At 30.1% G+C, this 18519-nt stretch overlaps 1 protein-coding gene across 2 annotated transcripts in view; it reads right to left on the reverse strand.

Moving 5' to 3' along the window:
• Nucleotides 1–8783, reverse strand: part of Epp (Ecdysteroid phosphate phosphatase) — a 46883-nt gene extending 38100 nt beyond the window's left edge. The window contains exons 1-2 of one of the 2 annotated variants that reach the window (XM_085810378.1): nucleotides 8556–8783; nucleotides 7570–7692 (exon numbers count right to left, since the gene is read on the reverse strand). In XM_085810378.1, coding sequence (XP_085666504.1) covers nucleotides 7570–7692; nucleotides 8556–8649 — 217 coding nt within the window. In that variant the 5' untranslated portion in view covers nucleotides 8650–8783. Of the gene's footprint in view, nucleotides 1–7569; nucleotides 7693–8286; nucleotides 8424–8555 lie in introns of those variants that run through there. The other variant, XM_085810379.1, reaches the window with a different exon arrangement.
• Between the last annotated feature and the right edge of the window lie 9736 nt (nucleotides 8784–18519).

The raw sequence follows: 18519 nt of genomic DNA on the forward strand, positions 1-18519 counted from the left end.
AATTCATCGGGTAGATGACTTACGAATCCCTTCTGAGCTAGCCATTGTTCGAACGTAACGCCTTACGTAACATATCATCCATATTCTTAGTAGTAAACTCAAACACAATTCACAAACATGAAATAAATCGTCGTTAAATACTTGGATAAATACTAGGATTAAATGCTTGATTAAATACAGTCAAAAGTCGTTAATTCGGACACCCGTAATCCGGAATGATCTATAATCCGGACCTCAAAGCTAAAATCTTTCTGCGCATGCGCCGCATTGACGCATGCGCATAGGCGTTTTACTCGTGCGCGCAAGACATTTACGACTGCGCATATGCATCTGCGCAAGTGCAGAATACGTTTTCGCATGCGCGTTTAATGTATAACGGACGGTAAAAGCTAAAATTATCTAATTATCTATTTCAGTTAATGTTGATAATTGCGTTGTTCCTTAATCTTCAAATTGGATCTGGCTTATTATTTTTTGCAGACTGTAAGAGCAATTTTCTAAAAGTAAGCTTGAACTTTCAATTATGTCAAATAGAATTTCCGATGCTGGAGCTCCCAAAGGATCTAGAAATCGAAAGTATGTTTCGATGTCCATCAAACAAAAAACGAATTGCTACAAAAAATGGATAAAAGCATATCCTTTGCTTATCTAACCGTTCCGAAATCTGTTTATCAATTTCACGCTGCTCTGCGCGGGGGGGGGGGGGGGGCACGTCGCGGCGCGCAATGAACTGGAAGTTGATCTGTCAACACTATCGTTATCTTCAGGGCAGATGTTTTTATTTTAGTCAGCTTATAATTCCTTACTAAATGTAGTATTTAATTTCGATGTACTCCGTCTTTGATATGATTTAAATCAAATTCCTCATCATTATAAATATCACGAATACAAATCACATAGTTTTCTGGTTGCAATTTTCTAATTTCGGCTATGACTAAGGTATGCTTTACGCATCCGCGCGTTAAAAGAAATGTTTAATAAAGTAAACAAATAAATATTAGGCTTCTTTTTTGGTAAATTTGGATACCCTTTAGATCATAATTGCTCATTATTTTATAAATTACGGTTTCATATTTTTAATTTTAGAATTTCTGCATGCCATCTTACCAGATTTAAACTGATGATCTATAATCTGGAAAAATCGATAATCTGGAATTGCCGAAGTCCCGACGAGTCCGGATTAAAGACTTTTGACTGTACTTCAATAAAATGAGATAAGTTAGATGAAACTATATACATATTTACAGCTACCACTTTACATTGTGGTGAATTGACCTAGGTCATTTCACGACGCTTTCCACAGTGGGATCATAGTTCGTAAGTTCTCTCAAAGTATCGACTTGCGAATTCTCCATTTCCTCAAAAAAGTAGTGAGCATCCATTAGGATCTGCTCCGGTACTGGTTTAATTTTTAAATCTTCATAAATGATCGCATTTCTAACATACCAAGGCACATTATCCATCGCTGAAGCCGGCTGGTACAGCAGTTGTACCAGGAGAATGACTTTATCTGATGCCGGCATTGGTACAACTGTTGTACCATCCATGCCTTCCCTATTTTAGAGAATCGCCTATCTGTAGATCTCTGGGTGGTCCATTGTCACTGCTCAGAGTAGCCGCTGGCTATGCATTATTTCCCTCTTCTTATCAGTTTGGCTACATTTTGGCAAAAACCGCAGGTTTCGTCTCGCGCCAATATACTTGAAAATCAAATAGAGGCCATCTCCCTCTCAATCTGTCTCATAATTTTAATACTATTTTTTTTAGTACTGACTTTTGCTATGATTAAAACGTCAGCAATTTTGCACGCTCTTTAAGCTTACCATATTTAATGTTTTTTAATCATAGCAAATAAAAATAGATTAATATTTTAGATTTAATGACCTTCTAGAAAATAGGTAAAACTGCTTTTATTGTTTACTTCCTTTTATACTTATGAATAATAAGATTATAGTTTGACATTTTTTTGTGGAGTGCATAAAACCCTTAAGAACTGTTAACTCTTTCAAAGTGCTTCTATTATGTAGGCAATTTTGTCTGATTTATCAGGAGATAAATAAGAGACAATTGTATGCATAATAGTTTTTGTGATTTTCATTCATTCAGTGATTGCTTTCAATGATTTTCATTGATTGTAAATTAAATAAAATCAATTTATCTTTAGACCCTCTTTTAGGATGAGATCTGCCAAAAAGTATTTAAATATCAGTAAAGCTCATGTTACTTCTAAATTGAATCAAAACATCAGTTACATTGTATAAAATTTCGGCCAGTTTTATTTGCTGAAATTCTTATACTCCTCAAGAGATAAAGGGAATTCAGACAAATTAATAAAAAAATATCTTTAAAAAAGGTTGTTATTTTGTCTGTAATAAGGTGTATGTGAACTTACTATGAAATGTATGAAAATTAGGATTGGATTAAGGAAAAGCACGTGAACGCTATCTGCTTAAGGGGATGGATGCTTTCGTGTAAACCTTTTTAAGAGAAAATTGCTCGCATTTACGTTCCTGGTGGAAAACTCCACATGTAATCAACCCATTCTTCGGGTTTGATTGGATTAATTTTGTTCGCTTACTGAATTACATCAAAGCACACAACAATTACCTGTATAAGGGGAGTTATGCCTTCGCGGAGAACTTTCTAAGAGAAGATGGCTTCAAGGTCCGTACAGTGAAAAGGTTCGCGCATTCGGAAACTGAGGCATAGAGCGCATGCGTCAAGTCTCAACGTATGACGTCACAGGGCGACCAGACGAGGCCTACGTGATATACGAGTCTAAGGGAAACGCCAAGTCATTGCTTTCGAATGCTGAACTCCTGTGAAGTCGTCTGTCAGTGAAAACATTTTCTTCAAGGTTAGTAAAATTTCAGTACTTTTGTTTTATTTTAATGTTACGTAATATTCACTTCTGTTTTATACTATCAAATATTTTGTCTTCAGTACTAATTGTAAAATAACAAGCTTAAGTTCAGAGCTTGTTTATAGACGAATTTTGTATACCTATTTGTGCCAAAACAGCTTAAATTACAGAATAAAGATTACAAAAATGTGTATATATGTGAAATTACAATTTTAGTATTTCCGCGCATTAGTTGTTAAAAAATTATCAGTAAAGACATAAAGTAAGAAATTTACTTTTCACAAAGACCAAAAGGTAAAATTCGTAATTAATAAATTTCAAATAATTCTTTAAATGCAAAAAAGAATTTTAAAAAGTTTATAAAAAAGTATTTAAAAAATGGTTTTAAAAAATGTTTAAAAAGTTACATATATACATATTAATGTAATATAACATAGTTTTCTATATCAAAAGGTTAAAATATTTACTGAATATTTTTATATTATATTATGGAATGCTTACAGTGCAGAAAAACGATTCTGAAATTCTTTCTTTTGTTCAATTTTACTAGATGCCTGGAATGCGATGTGCCGTTGCTCTTTGCAACAACAGTTTAGAAAAAACTAAAAATTTATCTGAGCACATAGTTTATCATAAATTTCCAAGTGATCCTACATTAAGAAGGAAGTGGATAAATCTTTGCCGTCGAGAAGATAAATGGAATGCAAACTCTTCTAGGATATGTTCTGCCCATTTTACTGCGTATAAACTGAAAGAAGATCCAAATTGTATTTCGTCGTGGATACAACATCTGTCTCATGGAGGACTAATTCAACCCTCTGAAGAGTGGAAAACGCAGGTCCATAAAATGGAAGAACAATTTTTAATTTTCAACGGTTCCACTTTAAGAAAGGGAGAAAATATTATAAAGGACTTTGTCAAAACCCTTAAACAGCAGTTTTCCGACACAGATGAAAACTTACTTAAGTCCTTTGCTAGAATTCGAACTTTCATACGATTAAGGACTTTAAATCAAAAATTAGTTAATAAAAAATATTCAAAAGCACAAAAAAGAAGACTAAATTCAGTCGACGAAAACTGTGACATAACGCGGAAAAGAAAAAATAAATTGAAGAAAATAATTTCGTAATATCAAAAAATTATTTCTTTAACTGAATATAAATCCAGCTATCTTTTGTTTTGTTATCTTAGGTGCGCTATTTTTTTAGCCTAACCATTGTAAGGAATACTTAAAATTTTTCTTCAAGCAAAGCTTAGCTGCGAAAAAAATGGTGTATCCAGCATATCTGTTGAAAGAAATATTTTTTATTAAACAGAACTGATCCAAATTACGTAACTAGACTAAATTTTAGATGCAAATACCTGGTTACTTTTGGAAAGAAAAATATATTTTGTATTACATATTATCTGATATATATATATTTTTTTAAACATTCATCTCATAATATTTGTATATATATTATATATATATATATATAAATGCATATATCTTAGTGTAAAATATTATATGTATATATATAATACATCTTCATAATGTAAAATAAATAAATAAAAATATTTTTGATTCTGAAAAAGCGAATTGTGACATAAAAAAATCTGCAACTACAAAAATCTATTTTGTTTTTTTACAATAGCATTAGCGAATTCATGTGCCAGTTCCTCATTCAGTATGATATTTGAATTAGCTTAGATTATGTTTAGAATTTAATAAATATAGCCACTAAACTTATGCAATTTACAGCACATAATTTGGGTTCTGAACTTAATTTGCCCTTGGTTTAAATTATTCAAAGTTTATTTTTATAACATATCTTTATATACTGTCTTAAAAATTATACGCTCAAGTATAAAATATGTCAAAGAAATAAGAGTATGTACAATGCAAATTTATTTTTCAGGTTAGTGTTCATTCATTGATTTGCGTATTTATTCGATACGTTTAGTTTTAAATATATATTTCAAAAGTCGTATGTATGTTGATAAAAAATGTTTAATAGATATTTATACATGTTAAATTATAATTTAGTTAATATCCTTCTTTAACATTTTAATGTAAACACCTAGCAAATAAATAACAGTCAAATAAGCGCATATTCGTTTCAAGCGCCTACCGTAGTTTCTACCCTCGTAGTAAGAGAGAAAGCAACAGAGGTCTCCCTGTGACGTCACGATGTGGTTGACCATTCAACGCGTTTTTCCTCTTATGCGCGAACCTTTTCACTGTACGGACCTTGAGATGGCTTGCATTTACATTACACAAAAACCATGAATCCAACTATTTAGCCGGAATTCAAACCCAAGCGAGCTACAAGTGTTCAGCCACCTTTACTGCTCTACTGAAGAGCCCGTAAAAATATTGATAAAGGAAAAGTATTGAAATAACCGGTTTGATTTACTAACCTATATTTCTCAATCGACAGTACATAAATTATGCATATGAGGGGATTATTTGTGAATAAATAAACTGTATTGCACTTTTCTCCACTATTTCATATTACGATGGAATTATTGCATTTCAAAGTTATTTCTCATGAATTAATTTTGCTCTGTTCATGATTTTTTATATTTTCAAAGAGAAAATTTCACACTTTAAATAAAAAAATACATGAGAAGATACTTTATGCAAAATTTGGCATAAACGGTTTTCTTAATTTTGCTTTGAAAATATTCCAGGGTAATCGTTTTCATTACTGGAAGAAATACGAAACACAAGGTTGTTTTTACGATTTTGAATTCCTTATAAATCTAAAGTGTTTCCATTAATTTGATAACCACCTGTATTTAAGATACAATAACATGCCAAACAAGTATTAATTTAGAAGTCAAACAACAAAAGTTCACAAGTTTTCTTTCTTATTTTATCTTATCTAATCACTATATCTTATCACGTTCATTTGGAATTTTTCAGCTGAGGATGATGGTTCGCTAAAACCATCAAAACTTGTCCTGTGAAAATTTCAAAATATAACGCTGATTTTTGTTGTTTGACTTCTAAATTAATCATCTGTATGTAAGTGTATACATACATAGACATGTATACATACATAGACATATATACATTATTACATTAAACATTTCTGAATAGGTTGATCTTTACATTATGGTAACTTGGCGTATTTTTGGCGAAAATTTGACGACCAACTCTCCTACAGCAACCCTCTATTTTTTTTTCCTGCCGCCATTTTGTCTTGACGAAGTAAAGACATGTTTCTTTTCTTTTTATCTACTGAACACTTCTTCCAACAATCTACTAGCCGAATTACACTTATGCTAGAAATTTTATCTAACAAAACTGCTTAATCATGACAAATATTCACTGCAAAATTGGGAAAAAGTGCACAATACCATACTCCTTACGCGTTTTTCAAAATAACACATACACATAAACCATGTACACGCCGACTTATTTTTACTTAAAAAAACATCCCAGAATTGCACAAAAAGGGCATTGCGCACACTCTTCACTATATCCATGTACACTGCTTTTTTCTCAGAAATTAGAAAAATTTCACGAAAATACATGACAATTTTCTCAATCTTTAAACCCGGTAAAAAGAACATATATGAAATTACCTGATCACGAAAAAGTATTTACCCTTTCCAAATATGAACATTTCCACATATAAAATAAAAAAAATATTCAAAAACTTTTACCTCTAAATCATCTATTACATTTTACACGTCAGCAACGAATTCATACCGCAAGCAATACAAATACTTAGTATCAAATATTTAAATTATTTCCATGCACGTTTACTTCAACTTAAACGTATACCAAATTCCTACAAACATAAAATTCACAAAATAACTATCATTTAATTAAAATATCACTAAACCATGTACACGCCGACTTATTTTTACTTAAAAAAGCATCCCAGAATTGCACAAAAATGGCATTGCGCACACTCTTCACTATATCCATGTACACTGCTTTTTTCTCATAAATTAGAAAAATTTCACGAAAATACATGACAATTTTCTCAATCTTTAAACCTGGTAAAAAGAACATATATGAAATTACCTGATCGCAAAAAAGTAATGAACATTTCCACATATAAAATAAATAAAATATCCAAAAACTTTTACCTCTAAATCATCTATTACATTATACACGTCACCAACGAATTCATACCGCAACCATTACAAATACTTAGTGTCAGATATTTAAATTATTTCCATGCACGTTTACTTCAACTAAAATGTATACCAAATTCCTACAAACATAAAATTCACAAAATAACTATCATTTAATTAAAATATAATAAATTCAAAAACACTACTTAAAATATAAATGAGCACATACATTAAATTAATACATACATAAATACCCATTTCGAATTCACTTTAGTTACAGCCATGGGATCCAAAAATTCACGAACACTGTTTCACACAACATAGAATAAAGCCAAATACAAAATTTCCAGATTTTTTCCCGATTTCCCCCCTTTTCCGATTAAAGAACCGTAATTCGTCCATTAATATTACGACATATCCCATGATCTCTCATTTCCCTCACACAAAATAATGCGTAATCTGAACTGAGTACTGCTCACATTATTACCAAAGTGCCAGGTAGTAACCTTTATCGCCTCCAAAATGTCGCCAAACTACCAGTTACCATATTGTAAAGATCAACCTCTGAATCTAGTCCCTATAGCAGAAGAGTCCCCTAATTTTTTATTAAATATTTAAATATACCAACAAACCTGTTAAAGTTGCTTGATATAATCCTACATTAGTAAGAGGACAATCCTTAAAAAAATCCCAAGGTCCACCAGAACGCTTTGGAACTGACACAGGCATATTCAAATTTCTTCTGATGTAATTATCTAAAATAATATTTACAAAATAATAAGTACAATTTAACTCTAATTTTCTCTCTCTCGCACACACACACACACACCACACACCAAAAACAAAACAAAACAAACAAACAAACAAAAAAAAAAAAAAAAAAACACCTCAGCAGCATTTCTTACTGAACACAAAAAATGCTAGAAATGAGAACTATACAACATAAAAAGGTTATAAAAATACAACATGCTTCCATGCATGTGCATCCTAACATAATTATGGAATTGCATTACACTTTTTGTTACTTAATAATTCTCTGTTTCTATAAATTCATTTCTTGAAGTAATTAATCTACATCATTTTCAAAAGTTTTGACATGGTATTTTTCATTTTTCGATTTCAAATATTTATTTATTTTTAATATTCTCATTCATTCAAATGCTACATTATGATTAGTATAATTTTACTGTAAATATATTTTATTTGTATTTAAGCTCAGTATGTGCGAGTTTTAATAAAATAAACATAAACATACAGCAAAAAATAATAAAGTGATGATAAATATTAAACATCTAATTCAAACTAAAATAATCATATGCCAACACGATGAATCATACATTTATCAATACCTTTGATACACCACGGTTATCTACAATACAAAGGGATCATACTTTAAGCCATGGAGTATCTTTATACGCCGTGCTTTAAGCCTAAAATTTTATACTACTTTGAGTGCTTCTGATTTAAACACTTTTCTTCAGGATCATGACAGGTACTAATCACATAAATGCAAATAAACTATACTACAAAATTGTGTTTTAAATTCTAAAACATGAAAAAAAAAAAACATAATTCACAAGAAAGCTGAGAGAATGATATAAAAATTTTAATCCAATACTTTGTTTATCAAAACACGATGGTATCCAAGATCCAAAAGTAAAATCCACTCTCTCAGCGTGTCTCATGATATACAATCTCCTAACTGAAGACATATCGCCAGATGCAACAAATTAAACACACTACTTAGTCTTTTTATTCATAAATCGAGAAGCTTTATCTATACGCTGCTTATCATTAAAACCGAAAGCGAAAGCATTAATTCCTCGTAAGATACTTAGGGAAATTGACCGACCAATTGGGGAAAATCGTGCCAGTGATAGGGAAATTCAAAAGTATTCTTTTTCTTTTGCTCTGTTTTTTTCAGTTTATCATACCCCGGCTGTGTAACGTAAATTTAAAATTGTGTAACGCTGTATGTTTTACCATTGAAAATATCGCTTCGCTACGAAAACTGATAATCATAAGACATGCTGAGAGAATAGATTAAACATTTGGATCGTGGATAAATTCAAATTTTGATGAAGAAAGTAACGATATATATAAATCATTTTATTGTTAAACATTTTCTTAATCTGTGGCATGAATTTTACTTTCGCTTTCATCTCATTCAATGTTTAGACCAGTATGTTCGCTATAATTTCGAATGAATACTGGAGGATGTATTCCTGGGATGAACCAATGAAAACATTAATTGCTTTAAAAACCGGTTTCCATACTGTAGGGACAGCTTTGTAAAAACCGGTTTCCATACTGTAGGGACAGCTTTGGGGAATTATAAATACGTTTTTAGTCCTGCATATGTATATGGTGGAAGTGAAGGCACGTAGCGAGGGTGGGGTCGCCCGTGTTACCGAATTTTGGAAAAAATTACACACTTTTAAGAACTTTTGACAAACAAATAAAAAACATTAATTTATGAGAGAAAAACTTACAAAATTCGATCCATTGATTTTGTTTTTTTAGTAAAAGTGCAAGGATTTAACATGAAGGTTGAACTGCTTTGTTGTTAGTGATACATCATGTAAAGTATTTATAGTCCTTGAGTAAACTGTAAAACGGGAAGATTTAAAGCAATTTAAAATAAGACTCCTACTCTGCTAGAACGCCTGATCTTGGGGGAAAAAAAGGGGGCAAGAAGATTTTATATATATCAAAGATATATCTTTGATGTAAACATTTATATAAAAAGAAGTTAAATTAAAGTGCATGAAAGACATAACGTTTAAAAAAGAATTTTCAGTTATAATTAAACTAAAATTGCTTCCAGCTCAAAATGATAGTGGGTTGAGCATCTTTATACTGCTGTTTATGGGGTGGGGTACATGCACAATAAATAAGTGATATTTTCTTTTCGTCTGACTGTTACTTATTACAAGGAAGATTGCCCAAGAAAATAATCTATATTAAGTAGAAAGCAAAAACAATCCATACTTTTGTTTTCAAGCCTGAAAAAAAAATTTTATTGCAGAAAAAAATTTTAATACTTAGCATGATTGCAAAGTTTTATACCATTCTGCAAAAACAAGATTTATCTTTTTTAAATTATTGAAACATAGTAAAACTTAATTATTATAAAACTACTTGCTTGTTATGTACATTATAAAACTAATTAAAAAGTTACAAATACTTGAAAAATAAATATTATTTCTTTTAGGCATCATTTAAATTTCTAAATTTTAGATAATCAAGTTTGAAGAAATTTGAATATGCCTGTATCAATGCCAAGACGTACTGGAAGATCCCACGATTACTTTAGAGACTGTCCACTTAATAACATAGGATTATACCAGGTAACAGAGTCTGTCCACTTACAAACATAGTATTATACCAGGTAACAGAGACTGTCCACTTACGAACATAGGATTATACCAGGCAACATTGATAGGTTTAATTAAAATAATTAAGGTTCGGTTTGTTTAACTTAATATTTAATTTACTTTATATCAGTTCTTACTATCTAATATATTTTTAAAAAAATCTGCTGCCCATTACTTTAGTATTTATTCTGATCTTCTGTCACACTCAGTTAGTGCTTTATACTAACATTTAGTTTTTAATCCCCTACTGATGGTCACAAGAAAGTTCCCACAAATAAAATAGTTTAAAAATCAGATTTAAAAATTTAAGAATCAACTTGCTGCATTTAGCTACTAAATAGTGATAAACTGCCTATATAGATGTAATAGCTCAGTTTTAACAACTAGGTCAGTGAACTAAATATGTTTTAGGAAATCGTTGTGAACTTACTAAATCTTACCACTGCAAATATGTTATTATTTACATCCTAGTTTCTCTCAGAAATAGTACTGGAAATGTGGGTTGTTACAATCTTCATATGTTTCTTTGTGGTCAACAAGAACTTTTATCAATAGCAGTCTTTTGCTGTATAAAATTACACAAAAATAAACTTTAGATAGATGTTGATTTTATTGGAAAACTTTGGATGATATTGATGAGGTGGATATGAAATTACCTTTTTTTAAGAAACAAAAAATATTTTGCATTGTTTTCAACCGAAAATATTCTACTACTTAAAATTTCTCGAATATTTCAGGATTTAAATGGATTGACTTAGCAACTTAGGAAAGCATTTATCTATTTTCTTCAACATCTTAGTTACACGATGTTTAAACTCGAGGATTGCAAAAATTTTTACTTGCACAGATTCGCTTACGTTTTCCTCTATAACATACACACATAGTACATACATACGTGCATTTCTCAATCTGGTCTTGATAACAGAAAATACACAATAACTTAAAAATTACAAAAAAGATTAAAGACTGTAAAAGGATGAAACAATAAAAAGGCAAAATGTCAGTGTCAGTAGCATAATTAAAAAGGGTATAAGGGTGTGTGTGTGTGTGCAAAACTGATATTACATATTTTTAGAATGAAATGTTTTCTATACTTGGCAAACAGAAGAGGGTGCAAAATCTTCAGTTGTTCTCTGTTGAAAGCTCTAGTTACAGCTCTGAAGAATGCTGGTTTGGTAGCAACTTTTATTTTGATATATTTCTATTAGATGATTTTTTAAATTCCAAAACTCAGCATACCTATGTTTTGAAAGACTTGCGTTCAATGAACATCCTCCTTCTTCTTCTTCCATCAAAATATCAAGATTCAATGTACTTCAGAAGCTCTATGAGCCATGCTGGACATTTAAATATAACAATATATCTTCTGAGGAAATACATAACTTTTCAATAATGGACAGTCACATTAATACGTATTAGCAGTATGTTAAATACTTATCTAACCTTGAAGTAAAAAATTCCTTGTTAAAGTGAACAGTTTACAGTTTAATGCTGTTAATATGCATAGTGCTAAAGTGATTCTTGGATAAATAGCTGTCTATATTATTGTTTTAATGACTGGTAAATACTGCAGCTATCAAAATAATGAAATTCGTTTTGATTCACTATGAATATAAACAAGTTAATTTTAGATCAAAAACCAAAGTTCACCATGATATAACTTTATATCAAAAATAATAAATTCTGAATTCAGTTATTAAAACATTTTTTGTAATCAATTAAACCTATCATTTGGCTATCGACTCCTTAATCATCATTGATCTCTTTAAAATTCCATCAGCTCCCAAGAATGACCTTATTGGGAACCTCCATTCTAACCCAAAAGCAAGTTCAAAAATTAGTAGATTATAGTGACCATGTGATGCAAGGGACCTTGATGGCTTCGGTGTATTGTAGTTGTTGTTCATGTTGCCAGCACATGAGTTTTACATGAAGATGATAATGATCTTGGAATTTGATACTGGGTCTGTTTCATGCAAGTTGAATTCTCTGCTAATAATGGCAAAGAGCTTCTATGCACTAGGTTAAAAAATACCAACTCTTTAAAATTTACGAGTGTTGAGGGGCTTTTGAGACATTCATCTTGATTATAACAGTGCTCCTGGCACAATTTACTTTTCTGTATGTAGAATAAATTATCTTTTTATACTTAATACTATTTCATACTGCTTCTATAAAATACATGAGTCAGATCAACTCATACAGCTCTGCAAGATAATCACGTTAAGTGCTGAATTCTTTCATTCCTGTTCTAACATCTCTTTCAGTCTAGCTTTGAATAGAAGAACTATTGGAACTAGAATGTCTAGCCAATATATAGGTATTCATCTAATGTTTATATAGAATTAGATATATATTGTGGTTCTTCTTTGTTTCATCTTCAGTTACCTGTAAATATCTTTTATTTATTTATTTATTTTTTTTAAATAGTATCTCAGTTTTATTTTACAAAGTTGGATACAATACTTTTAACTGATGTAACATTTGCATATATCATTGTCTTCTACTCTTCATCTATTTTAATTGCATAGATTGGTTTTTGTTGCCTAGTTTTCCTAATAAAATGCCTCTCAGTAGCCAAGAAAATTTATTCCAAAATGTGCATTTGTGTGTTATTTTTCTAGATCGTTTGGCCATGAGAGATCAACTTTCTCAAAAATGTATTCTTGATTTTTGATATATCTGATTGTAGTCAGAGGAGCAGTAGACTGACCACAAAAAGTTTTGATAGTATATCATTACTTGACTCCCTGTGACTTAACTTCTATACCGTTTAGATTAAAAATTTGCTAAAATTAAAATATATAAAAGATTGCAAACTAATGTCAAATATAAAAGTAGAGGAAAAAATTAGCTTGGCATTGGTTTTATAGAACACTAATATCAACTGTACTTGTTCTATTCAAGAACAGGGATTTTGTTATGAATTCTCAAACTTGAGAACTTCTAAAATTAGAGCCAGCCTTAAGGTTGATTGCCTAATTTAACATAAAAAAATCGTAAATCATCTGAAGTTATAAATGCCCACTAGGTTTTAAATTTCTAGCATTATTTAAAATAAGAAATATGTACATGCAGTTTTTAGAAGAAGATGCAGCAGTATTTTAGAACTAAAGTTTTCACTTTTTAAATTGCATATTATAACATAAGGAAACTTGAGACATTTTAATATTAAATACGTATTAGCAGTATGTTAAATACTTATCTAACCTTGAAGTAAAAAATTCCTTGTTAAAGTAAACAGTTTACAGTTTAATGCTGTTAATATGCATAGTGCTAAAGTGATTCTTGGATAAATAGCTGTCTATATTGTTTTAATGACTGTTTAATACTGCAGCTAAACATCATGAATTTAAAATTATGTTTAAATCATATTGACAAAAATATAATAAATGTGGAAAAACAAATTCTGAAATTGAAACAAACTATATATACAATTTTTTTGATAGTGTAGATGATCCACAGTAGAATACAAATATTACAGAGAAAAAAGCCATTAATTAATTTTGCTAGAAATTGAACTTGCACATTTAAAAGCAGCATTTTGTAGTACCTGACATATTCTATTTTTTATAAAACAAGTTAAGCAGCAGCAATCTAAAAGCAGTTAAGCCATTTTGATTTATTTTATGTTGTATTTGTTATGCAGAGAATAGTAGACTGGTATCAGTATATGAGGTGTTATGTTAGATACTAATCTATTAGGTATCTGCAAATTTTGTAAGACTTCAGACAACAATAAGAAAAAAAGTTTCTGATTTTTCCTATGTTTATGCTGAATCTTTATTAAGAAAGTTTCACATTTCATCACTCACAAATTATTTTTGTTCTTCCTGAATGCGCTTTTTATTAATGACCATTTTGTCACTTCTGAATCTTTTAAACTACATCTTACAAACATTAGCAGACACAGCATTTCTATGTTGCACAGACAATCCATTCTGTTTCCACAACAATCTCTCTTTTTCATGGAAGGAGGGTCAAATATAAAAGCATATTGAATTTTAGATGCACTTAATGAATTATACAGAACACCACGAGCAAATTTTAATGTTGTAAGTTAATACTTCTTAAAATTAAAAAACTTGAAGGGGATAAATTTGCATACTGTGAACTTTCACAAACACCTAAAAAGTACCATTCTCAGAGATTTTAAGTCATGCATTAGAATATAATATTATTCTTACTGTGACTAAATCTTTTTGCTTTATTTAAATTCGTTAGTGTAATAAAAATTTCTCATGCTTTCTCTTCTCCATCACTGAGATGCATTCAAACATGTTCAAATGTTTTAAAAGATATGCAGTATTTAACATGAAATTCATTTTCGGAATTCCTTTATAAAATTTTAAATTTAAAAAGCTTTCTTTCTTTTTTTTTGTAATAATATTGTGTAACAGATTTCTGGTAATGTATTTTATTATTCTATTCTTATCAAAAATTTCTTTGATGTTACAAGGAGTTAGTACAGACATTTGAAATATCATGTTTTCAAAGCTCAAGTTTTTGATTTCATCAAAGTTACATATGATGAGAAATTTCTCTCTGAATATATATACTACTTAGTGAACATGTGGCATTTAGTGTTTGAATTTAGATCAGAAATATGGTGTTTTATGCAGGAATTTATAGGACTTAAAACTATTTTATCACAAATCTACAATGCGGTATATATGAATGGAGTTTCATATACAGTATCATCTACTAAGGATATAGAAAGTAATAGGATATTAATGAGGATATAGGAAGAAGATAGCAAGAACTGATACAAAATTTGAATTTATTAGTTGTTGCTGTCAAAGAAATTGGAAACTTGCATTATTTCATATTATATTCTAAGCATAGTTAATACTATTCTTAGTGTTACTGAAATTTAGTTTTTCAAAAGTATTTGACATTATAACTGAATAGTTACACGTTCTTTGTTGTTGTTGCTTTTCCTCCACTTTCTGACGAAGTCAGACAAGATCAAAAAGACTGTTGACTCTAAGAAAGTCGAGCAGAAGGAGAGGATTGGAGTAAATATCCTCCCTTTAGAGAGGCTCAAGCAACTTAATATGTGCTTGGCAGACACCTGATGTTCTCGGCACTTGGTGCATCTAGCAAAGATCTTCATGCCTTCCTTGAAAGAGACACTTGTAATATGACCGCTGGCAATACGTGAGAGCACAGTTCGAGAGCACCTGTCACACTCAGGGGTTAGAGTCCAACCAGGCTTGCTGTCCAGGTACCAGAGATAGTGTCCAGGAGTGGGGGGCATTAACCATTCCACCATGATTTGTGATGTTTTCAGAGAAAATAATTTCAGATGGGTAAGAGCAAAAGAAGAGGGAGTTGAAAGGCCACAGCCCACCTTTGCTAGTTTGTATGCCATTTCGTTATCCACATGGGATGGGATCCACTAAAAATAGATATCATGATACTGAGAAATTAAGAATAGTTTTTTGTAGAACAGAGATACTAGTCTTATCACCCACGTAAATCCACTTTCTTTAATTGTTGGTAACTGAGTATCCTAATGAAAACTGCATGTAAATAACTCTAAATTTCTGTAAGCATTTAAGAATCACTCTATCCATAAAAAGAGCTGTCAAGTTGAAATTGGGAAGGGAGAAAATAGGTATCTATTTTTCATTACTTTTGAAAATTTAAACTACTTTGGAATAAGCAGATTTTCTACTACAGAAAAGCCTTAATAATAAAATTTGTCAGATGCTTTTCTGAGATACTTTAAACACCCTGAAGATTAGAATGAGTGATTCAAAAGAATTTTTGTATAGTTTTAACATTTTATTTGTTTGAAGTCCTCTGAGATTGAAATTTTTTGGCAAAATCTGTTTGCTCAGTACATAAATGATATTATGGAGATTTTAAACTGCTTTGAATCTCTTATTTATTTCACTTTTATGCCATTTTTAGCTATGTTTAATCTGTGTTCCTCTCTGGAAAAAAAAAAAAAAAAAAAAAAAAAAAAAGGGGGGGGGGAAAACAATGTGCCTTTCCTCTAAATATTTTTTCAAATAGTTCTGGTTTTTTAAGATCATGAAAAGTATCAAATAGATATTTGATTTCTTATAATCATATATTATTATGATTTATGTGATATTATACTGTTCTGGTTTAATGAATCAGTTTGGTAGAATGGAAATTCACAGATGTAAAGACTTCAGAAGCTAAATGGTGAAATATGTTATTATTCACATATATTCTGTAGCCGAAAAATATTTCTTGAGAATATGAAATTTAATAAGTGATAGACGTGGCAACTGTTATTTTACACATTGCAGTTTTCTTTCAAGCTTAAAGGAAGAAATCTTTCCTTTTTGTGTGTGTGTGTCTGCATGTGATTTGAAATGATTGATCATTCTGAAATTTTTAAATTTTGTATTTAGTTTATTATTATTTTTACTGCTTGTAATTTCTGTATAGATTTACAATGGGATTATGCAAATAAGTATAAATGTAGAATCAAAGGTAAAGGCTTTTAAAATCTAATGGGGTTTTAGAACTTTTTACAAGGACACTTTTGAAAGCGGACAAATTTTTCCAGAATGTACTAATGGTATTTTTCCTTTTCATGAGAGCCTGGAAGCACATGGAAACACTGATAATAAATGCACAAAAGTATTCTGCAGTTTTGGAAATCTTTGCTGTATGCTTTTTGAATTCCAAAATTTTGTATAAACATGCATTTTAAACTTTTTTAAATTTGAGGTCTCTTTTAATCACAGTCAAATTTTTTGACTGTGTAACATAAATTCTAATTTAGCTTGCTTACTTTCAAAAGACTCTACAATCTATGATGATTAATATGAAAGTTCAAGATTTTGTAAATTTTATATGCATGTTTTTTTTTTCTTTCTTTTTTCAAAATTTTAAATAATCAGCAGCTGTGGCTAGGAAGTAGATGAGGTTGGGTGACTATTCACAGTGCCATGCCAAATAATTAAGATTTTTTAAAACACCAAAAAGCATCTTTTGTAATACATTCTATCATGATCTCTTGCTTTTTGAATTTTAGGGAAGGGTATTAAAGATATTTTTGTCAAGGGTGTCAAATACAGTAAAGCCGGCCATGATAATTAATGAAAGAAAATTTTGTTTTTTTAAAAAATAGATCATTCTTGTAAATTTTCAAACTAACTAAAATCTTTTTTTTTTTTTTTTTGGTTAATGTACATAAAAAAAGATCCAATTTAGATTGGATTCCAAACTAAATTGGATCTTTTTATATTCACATTACAGTAATGACAGTTCTTCACACTGAACAAGATTCATATTTTTCCTTGAAATTTGAATATTGTTACATACTGTAAAAAATTTCTGCTAATAATGTATAACAATTCTTTTAAATCATAGTCTTTAGAATTCTTATTTTGCAAAGTGAGAAAGAGTGAAGCTAAGTAACAGTTATGTAAATTTCACAATTTGTTATCATTCAAAGTCATTTATTTAATTGGTAATTAATTGATTTAAAATTTCTACTGACCTTCCATTCAACCCAATTAAAACCTTCATTGACCCAACAGGTTTAGAATGCAGAGTATGACTGTAGACTGTTGGGTTCTATTGAAGATCTATTGGGCTTGTATCAATGATTTTACTATATTCTATTATATTATGCAGTTTTTGTTTTGTATACATGTTCTACTTTACTATGAAGTTGCGAGTTTAAGAATTATGTGATTTATTTATATTGTCTACCCATGTTAAACTGATCTACACAATGGATGAAAAATCTCAATCCATTTGCAAAACAGGGTAACCAGTTTTGCTGATATATATTCATTAATTTCATAAAATTTTGCTGAAGTGTCTTGCTTGTGAAATTCAATATAAAATGCTTCTTGTTTCTTTGAACTTTTCTGGCATGCTTCCAACAAGAAGTTTAGTATCAGTAATTCTTACACTATGTTCTATTACAGTCACCCTTTTGTGCAATAAAATACAGTGATCTTTTGGCTTGACTTTCTAATTAAAATGACATTCAGCAAATTCTCTTTCATTTGTAAGAAATGTTATTGCTTACGATCTATAAGGAAAGTTCATTGTTTTCTCCATCATCTGCTTCATTTATTTTTTTTTCTGCTTCATTTATTTATTGTTCAATCTATTAGCATGAAAGAGTATAATTTACTCTTTGAATAGTGCTTCTGAGCAGCGATGTCAAATAAAGGATTAAACTATTTTCTGAGAGACAGTAAA

Source organism: Stegodyphus dumicola, chromosome 2, assembly GCF_044657685.1.
Source record: "Stegodyphus dumicola isolate Sdum_Otavi_A_Nest chromosome 2, ASM4465768v1".
In the NCBI taxonomy this organism is placed as follows: domain Eukaryota; kingdom Metazoa; phylum Arthropoda; class Arachnida; order Araneae; family Eresidae; genus Stegodyphus; species Stegodyphus dumicola.